Source organism: Antrostomus carolinensis, unplaced genomic scaffold, assembly GCF_000700745.2.
Source record: "Antrostomus carolinensis isolate BGI_N321 unplaced genomic scaffold, ASM70074v2 scaffold16513, whole genome shotgun sequence".
NCBI lineage: Eukaryota > Metazoa > Chordata > Aves > Caprimulgiformes > Caprimulgidae > Antrostomus > Antrostomus carolinensis.
This window is the reverse complement of record NW_010307393.1, coordinates 13,205-21,736: the sequence shown is the minus strand read 5'-3', so window position 1 is coordinate 21,736 and position 8,532 is coordinate 13,205. Positions and strand designations below refer to the sequence as shown.

General features: G+C 41.4%; 1 protein-coding gene across 1 annotated transcript in view; it reads right to left on the bottom strand.

The window, feature by feature from the left end:
• Positions 1–3,321: 3,321 nt before the first annotated feature.
• CTSC (cathepsin C) overlaps positions 3,322–8,532 on the bottom strand; it is a 17,482-nt gene continuing 12,271 nt past the window's right edge. The window contains exons 4-6 of the mRNA XM_010165419.1: positions 8,273–8,388; positions 4,696–4,827; positions 3,322–3,955 (exon numbers count right to left, since the gene is read on the bottom strand). Coding sequence (XP_010163721.1) covers positions 3,453–3,955; positions 4,696–4,827; positions 8,273–8,388 — 751 coding nt within the window. The 3' untranslated portion in view covers positions 3,322–3,452. The remainder of the gene's footprint in view (positions 3,956–4,695; positions 4,828–8,272; positions 8,389–8,532) is intronic.

Below are 8,532 nucleotides of genomic sequence, written 5' to 3'. Positions count from 1 at the left end.
CCCCCCCCCAAACCAACACATGGAGATTTCACCACAGCCCCCAATAGATTTGAAGGATTTATTATGGTTGCTGTTAAACAGTGAGAGTTTATCTGTCCTCTGTATTCATTTTCAAAACACCAAACTTTCAGTATCTCTCTGATGATCAGCTGTTTCCCCTGTAAGTGTTTATCAGCCATGACATTATCTATTCACCTTCCCTGAGAAGTTAAATACATGATGTCCCTCCTTGTTCACTGTAAGGCATATTTGACAAACTGCAATTATTCTCCTGAACGATAGCTTGTTTCCCATTTTAAGTTACTCCAGATAACTCCACCATTTATAAGTAAAAGCCACCCAAACAGACTACAGACTTCCTTAAAAAAAGGACCCACGTGTCTCCATTTTGTCTATTTAGTGGCCAGGAGTTTATTTCCAGTCTTCTATACTCCTTACAGCCAAGCTTAGCCCTGCTCCTCAACTTTCAAGAAGCTGGAATGATACCAGTGGATGAAGCTGTGTCACAGCCTGCACTATCACAAAGTGCAGCAGAACCTCCTCACTTCTAAGGTTTACCAACTCTTGCAGTTACATCTCTTATGGCCTGCAGGAAGGAAATGCTCTGGCTGGTCTCCAGCCAGTGACTCCCAAATGTACTTTCTGTACTTGGTCCACAATCCCAAATCAAAGTTGAGAATCCAAATATGTTATCTTGGCCACATACTAGCTCCATCAGGTTGACTGGCATGTCTCTGTGCAACTCAGAAATACAGAAAACAAGGACATTCACATACCACAGTCAGCCTGAGGCAAACAAGTACATCTGATGACAGTCACTAAGGGGCAGTGATGGTGACAGACCGCTCCCAGAACTCTCCCATCCTCATGTCAGCACCAGCGCAGCTGCCACCCGCAAGCAGTGACAGATAGACACACAGGAATCTCTAAGAAAATAACACACCACCTTGTACAAAACGCATGTAGCTAACATGACACGAGGCATGGGGAACAGCAAGTATTTTATATTCACAGAGCCATGAGTGTCAGCAGCAGTTTGAGAACTTGATTTCCTAATGGCTGAAGGATAGTAAAAATAGTAAGAAACACCAAGTTTTTATATCCTTATTCTCAAGCGCTACAGATGTTAAAGAAATCCAGGAACCTAGCACATCCATACAAAGCCATGAGTTCATGAAAATACCTGCGTATTAAGAACTGACACTTGCAAATGCATGTGATATTCAAAATGCATTGTATCTATGTAGTGAAACCACAGGCACTCAGGGAAGGACAAGCCTGCAGATCACCTACACGAAAAAGACCATCTTCTGCACCTCATGAGAGCTTACAGTGGTGTCAGCACAGCTGCTTCCGTATAGAGAAGCTGTCATCCAAGTTCGGTCAAGCTGTGTAGCTGTAATATCAGCATAGCAGGAAGCTTGCTGCTGGCATTGCACTGCAGTCAACGTAGCCTTCTCTTCCAAAATGAAAGCACAGGCAACAATTTCTTCCATCCTTGATTGTTCCAAGCAATTTTCAGCTTTAGTTTTATTACTGTAATTCAAATCAATGCCTTGGAAAAGGGTAGTGGGTGACCTACTGAGAGTTGTTTATCAGCACATGAACTATCACACTGTTGTTATGCCCAGTAACACAACAGACACAAACCACACACACATCATCAGGGCAGAGCAGTATTGCCTCTCCCACCCCAGTAATATTTTCCCCAAGGAAAACAGTTATTGGAGAAGGGGGAGAGAGGGAGAAGTACAAGAGAAAAAGCGTGTGCTTCATTGTGTATTTCAGGCAAAGAGGTGTGGGGGAGAATTGGACACCTTTATGATCTACTGCAGCTGCTACCAAGGGGTTAAATCTTCATGGGACTCTGTTTTGCAGTAACACCAAATAATCGAAGTGGGAAGGAACAAGTGCCCTGCTCCCCCTGGCCCCACTTCCCTCAGTTAAAACAATGCAGTGCACAATATAAACTAGTGCAGAGGTTCTTGTTCAAATTCTGGCAAAAGACAAGTTCTGAATTTCTGAACACGGCTTGCTATTTTCTGACAGGGGGTTCAAAAAAAAAAAAAAAGAAAGCCAAAACCACAACACTACCCTTCCCCTGCTCCTCAGTTTAAGAAAACTAGAGTCAAGTAGTTCTTGTGAAATTCTGATAGGGAAGTAAAAGGGAGTTTGCCCTTCTAACTTACTGGGATATTTTGACTACAGACAACCATTCAATTTTTCTGTATTTTATAAACTTCCCCACACTCTAAAGAAAAAAAACAACTTGTATTTTGTATATAAAAATATACAAACTACTTGGGTAACATTGTTTAACAGAAGATTACCAAAGAAGTCATCTTCTACCCATGAAATGGGGACTTGCCTCTAAAACCACTCCTACTTCCTCATGTGAAGAACAGCAAGGACGGGTGTTGCATTAACCAACTACTGTGTTGCTGCTGAGTTTCATCTAGAAATAAATGTTTAATTCCAAGTGTTGCAATCGCCCCCTCAACTGTTTTTCTGCCTTGTATATTTGAAAGGAATAGTGCAACAGATTAACCGAGACAAACAGGATTACTGGGGAATTAACCCATTTACTCAATGAATTGTTCCGTAACCACAGCAAGGACTACCACACTCCTGGACAACCTTGCTTGATGCTGCTGTGAGAAACTCGGCCTCAGCTAGATGATTTGTAGTTCCTCTCCCCTCTCATCCTCCTTCCCCACCAGTTTAGATCCCAATAAAGTAAAAAATGCCTGACAGGAAATTCAAAACTTAAACCAGGTCACTGAAATGAAGAACCAGCTACTTCCACAAGTACAAACTCCTACAGGAGTGGGGTAATTTTTATTGAACTCTCAGATTATAAATTGCAAAGCACAACAATAAAATCCAGACCTGGAACATGTAATAACAGTCTGAAATGTAGAATTGATTTTTACCATCATAAGGATTTGACATGCAGTTTTTGCAGGACACTTAAAGCTTTAAAATTTCCTTTTAATCAGTGTAATTGCCTATTCCCTCCCCAAAACACACTTAAATTCTAAATTGCAGTGACTTCCTGATTTCGGAGAAGTAAGGCACTACTGTCCTTTCAGAGTAGTTACAGATTATCATAGCAGATGCCTCCCTCTGACATCTGAAGTTCAAGACTGTCCACAGAAGAAAATGCAACTGGTGACTGAAGATGTATAACCAGTGATGAGTAGCTATCACCACTGTTACCCAAACAGCCATTGCATTCTAGGTGATCTACTGTCAGACTCCAGAGGAAGCCTTCAGTGCACAGAGCAGAGCAAACAGTGTTCATCCTCTTACCTAAGGAAACTTCGTTCTATTCTGTAAAATTTAATTAAAGCTCCCCTGCTCAAGCTAGGGGACAGATTTTTAACCACAGTCTGTAACAATCAGTATATTCTTATGGCTGGGGACAAGGCACTGGATGAAGACCTCTGCATTTACAACTTCGGAATAGGAGTTGCAGCCACTGCAATGCTTTCAATTGCACATTCATCAGTGCCACGACGGATTCTGAAGTAACCATCTTCTCCCCAAGAGGTGCCCCAGCTGTTCTTCACAATCCAATACTTCTCACCACTTTCTGGGTCTGTACCATAGCCCACCAGCAAGACAGCATGATTGGTCAATTCAAAAGGATTGAAGTCATCCTGCAGCCCAGTGTGATGGTAGATCCCTTCTTTATAAAGCATGAAATCACTATAAACCTCAAAAGCAACAGCCATCGGCCCATGCAGAACAAGCTCGAGTTTCATCAGGGCTTCATTGCAGCCTCCATAGAAACCACCAACATAGTGGTACTCAGAAGTGTAGTAGTGGTAACAGCTGCGCTTGAAAGTGCATGGAGAGTCTCGGGCTGTGTAAGGGAAGCAGTCCTCTTCCACCACACCAAAGTCTTGGACATACTTTCCAGCAATGAGGTATGGGAAGCCACCATCACAACCTAAACACAGAGATATCTGTTTATTCCCTTGGAGAGTTATTTGAGGCAGGAGATTCTCCTGTTCAAATATTTTAGAATACTTTCAGATACAGTATTGAACACAAACTGCAGTGACCCAGATAATCCCAATATTCCAGTCAGCTGTAACTAGCTTTCTGAAACACACAAGACAAAATTCACATCCATGGGAGCTATACTGGGCAGGCTAATGCATGGATTGCCTTCTCAGGACATCATCCAATTGCTCCTGACCCTCTCCATCAGGAAGAGCAGTTAGTTACATGCAGTAAAAACACTTAACACAGGTACTGTCCTTTGGAAATCTTTACTCATTGCTTTTGCTCATTTCCCTCTCCCCATATGCTCCTCCTCCCTCTGAATATGCTTTTGGGAGGATATTTGCTTCCACTCTTTCTAGGTGTGCATTGGAATTTAGCTGTATTTTTAGCCCTACTCCTTAGATAATTCTCCATCTCCTGGGCAGATCTACCTAAAATCCAGTAACATCTTCAGCACAAGGCCACATACTCCTGGTTCAATCCCATCCCTACAGTAGGGGGGGCTGACAACTCTAGAATATTTCAATCTTTAAAACGAAGAAGCACTATAAAGTAGAGCTTACCAGAAACTTTATGAAAAATCTAAATCAAGGACGATGGGGAAGGCATTTTTAATATGCAGTCTCCTTCTGAAGCATTATCATTATTTAAAGTTATCTTTGTACACACCAGTGTACTCACCCTGAGCGTACTGGCTGCAAGACACAACCTGCTGAGGACTAAAGATCGGTTTCTGAGTGTTGTTTGCGAGGATACGTATTCTTGCTTCCAGCATTCCCATGGAGGAAAATGCGTAACAGCTGCCACATGGGCCTGAAGAAAAAGGTACCACAAAGAGCAGTCAGCAACATAAACAAGGCAAGTCAACTGCATTCAGGTACAACTATTGCTAGAGTCCACTGAAAAGAGTCAAAACCTACCAAACAATGATTAGGAATTCAACACTGGTAGGGCAAAAACTTTTAAGTATACATTTAGCATTTAAGCATGCATTTAAGAAAAACAAACAAACAAAACCACATTTTTAACACCTTCTGAAGGAACACTGAGCTTAATCGAGAATAAGAGACAACATATTGCTCTGCAGTGTTTTCCACGGGTATCACTTAAGAGCTATGCTATTCCATCTGAATGAACCTACAGGGACCACATCAGCAGGGCTGGGAAGGCTCATAACCTACTGCCTCAGACTATAACCCTTTATGGCGCACATACACTAAGGGGCAATGAACTATTTTAAATGAATGCTGACAATATTGTTCTAGATTATTTCAACCTATCAATGGATTTAATGCTGCAATTTCCAGTTGAAAAAACATTCCACCTCTTGAGTTACCACTGAAGTAACTGACTTTTGAGAGTTTAGTGGTATAAACAGCAGGTTTGACATAGTAGATTCATCTCAGCTCCCCTTACTTCCCAAGGGCATGTAATTTTTACACTGGCTTTTCAGAGGCACCTGAGTTTTTCCCTTCTGTTTCCTGGTAGAAGTTAAGTCTCCTTACTTTTGCATCAAAATTTAGTACTGCTTCTAGTTTTAGACCTCTTCACTCCCTATGGGCTTCCTGTAACACATTAAAAACCCTTGTAAGTGGAATGGCAGGCATCCCAGGGAAGGACGATTACTTTGATGAGGTCCTATTTTATCTACCAAGGTGCCAAATTTCGTTCTGTTTCCTGACAGGAGGAAAGTCAAATATTTCAGAGCTATGAAAAGGAGTGGGGCTTGAGGAACAAAATAAAATACTTTCTCCTGAACTGTGTAGGTGTATAAAAGCAGAGCTTTTGTATTGCAAAAGCAAGACTTTGTGAAATTGCACCTTCACTCAGAAGCATCTATGAAGAGCAGGGGCAAAATCAGCGTGAACAGGAATGGTTTTTGCCCAGCAGGGCAAACTGAAGCAGTGAAAGGTGCCTCCCACTCATTGTACAGTCACAGCATCAGAGATGGGGCACAGTGCAGAACACATTGTTGCGCTCTTTGTGCAAAAATTTAAGAAATACAATTAACACAACCATTTCAGTCTGAAGTCTGTTGGGGTGGTTGCTAAATTTTTCTGCCACCACAGTAGTATTTTTGAGGTCCATAGCATGACAGCCACACTGTATCAGCAGAGTGGGTGCTTTTCTGAGACTTCCTACAAATTCTCTTCCAGAGTCAACTAAAGCTTCAGCCACATCAGATTCTACTCACTCTACTGCAAAGGCCTGTTATACTATGAGGAGTGAGGAGACACAGCACATCTAGTGAAGAATCAGCTGACCAGGCTTTTCACCTATTTTGATCCACAGAAAAAGCATGCAGAAAGAAGTCAGCAAGAAACTGGAACTGCACTCTAAGGCTAACAAAATCTGTAGGTTCCCCTCTTCACCCCCCTGTAAAGTTGATAACAAGCAATGGCAGACCTATCTTCAAAGATTACATCTCTTGTCTCAAAGATGCAGTTACTGCTCTATAAACAGCCTGAGAACTCAACTTTTACTTTCTTGACTACAGCAAATACTAGCAGGGATGCTAACATGCTGGCAGGAAGTACTACAGTCCAAGACAACTGCAGTTGCATGAATCATGTCTCAGGTATTCTGTAGAAAGTGCACATTTCCCTTTTATTTTTTGTCTACTTCAGATGATGTATTTTTTTCTCCTTAGGTAAAGAGCAGTGAGTTCACAGGCACATGGGACCTGAGAAGCCACAATCTCGTAATTTACACAATTATCTCTGCATGCACCAGACAACTGCTATCTTACCACTTGCAGCTTTCTCCCCCACAGCATTTTCTAATTAGATATCTAATAATCTTAATGATATATAAACTAAGACTTTCTAATACCATCATTTTAATGAAGCAGTGATATTCAGTGCCTCAGAAAGTCATACGAGCTACTACACGCAAGACTTAATTTCTGTGTCAGCACTATTCTGCAAAACGTCATCTTTTGGAGGTTTCATTTTGTGGGTTTTTGCTGGTGTTTTTTTGTCACGTTTCTAGGTGTTTTTTTTATTATTTTTAAAGCCTGAAAGCCAAAGTTATTATTTAATGTAGCAGAATGCATGTTCCACAGAAATCTAGCATGCTTAGTATGGATTCTCAGATTACAGGAAAAGTGGAGACAGCTTTATTATTGGAAGCATCAGACTAGTTCTCATTTAGAGAAACTCTGAAGCAACACAATGGAGAAAAGGTAAGTTTGGGACCAACTGTTCAGAAGGTAAAAGAGTCCTTGGGATATTCACAGTTTGTACCAGGAGCAAATATGACTCACACCTACACAGGACTGTAACATTTCCTGTCACCATCCTTCAGTGATGCTGTGTTGTCAGCTTGTGAGCTACAACTCCCACAAGTCTTCCCATGCTGCTTCTGCTTCCAGGAGTCCAGCTGGCTGAATTTGGCAGAGGAACTAAGCCATAAATGAGGGACCCATGATTTCAGTGATCCCCTCCCCACCACATTAATGTTATGTTCCCCACCCCTTGAAGTTGCAACCAGATAGCTACAAGCAGATGCAAATTTTTTTTGAAATGGTAGAGCAAGGGAAGGAACACTAATCAAATACAATCCTGGCCTCCAGTATGTAACTATCTAATTCAGGTACCTCACACCACAGTGCTATAAAAGCACTCTATAAAACAGACATGTACCAGAATGGTACCCTTTTAAGTCTACTTTGAGCTAAACACTTCCTATTCACAGGGCAAAAAAAAAAATAGCTTTTACAAGTATTCTATATTTATCAGTGTCCATACTTTTCATAGTGACTGACAGTTCTTCTTGCTATTAGCCACTTAAGTAACTCCTGAAGTTATCAGGATGGTAAGATTTGGAGGCAGGATAAACAATTTTCATGGGTTTATTCATTAAAACTGCATGATAATTTGCCATCAGCATTTTTTTTTTGAGGGAAAGAATTAAATAGATCAGCTCTGTCAGCGTGCAGAAAACCATGACTGAGACTGTTTGGACAAAATTTGACAGCTGTCTTTATGCAGAGCACTGTGGTAATTGGCTTTCACTCCAGCAAGAGACACTGCTGCTTGGATAAGCCAGTACCACCACCTATTTTGGTACAGTGCTGTCAACCAGGACTCCACCCATTTTCCACAGGTTATGCATAGTGAAGGTGCAATCTTTCAGCTGCAAGATAATAGACAAAACCTTCTTGTTAGCAGCAAATTACAAAGTACATCAAAGGAGCTCTACAGCATTTAATTCAGAGGGTTTTGTTTGTTTGTGGATAGATTTGGGTTTTTTCTACCTTGATTCCGAACAGGGCTGACATAATTGACACCATTCACATTTCTCCAGTCCCAGGATTCTGGCAAGCTTGAAACCTTTTTGAGTAACTCGGGTGTCAGAGGTGCAGGCTTTGGTCTAAAGAGGAAAAAATGCTTCTGAGTAACATATCACACTCTAGGCAAGCAAACAATCACATAACATTCAGTTTTCATCTTCTGGCTTCTACTAGTTGCACTTACTTCATGCTAAGCAATTTGAAACAGTCTCTATCTAAGCTGA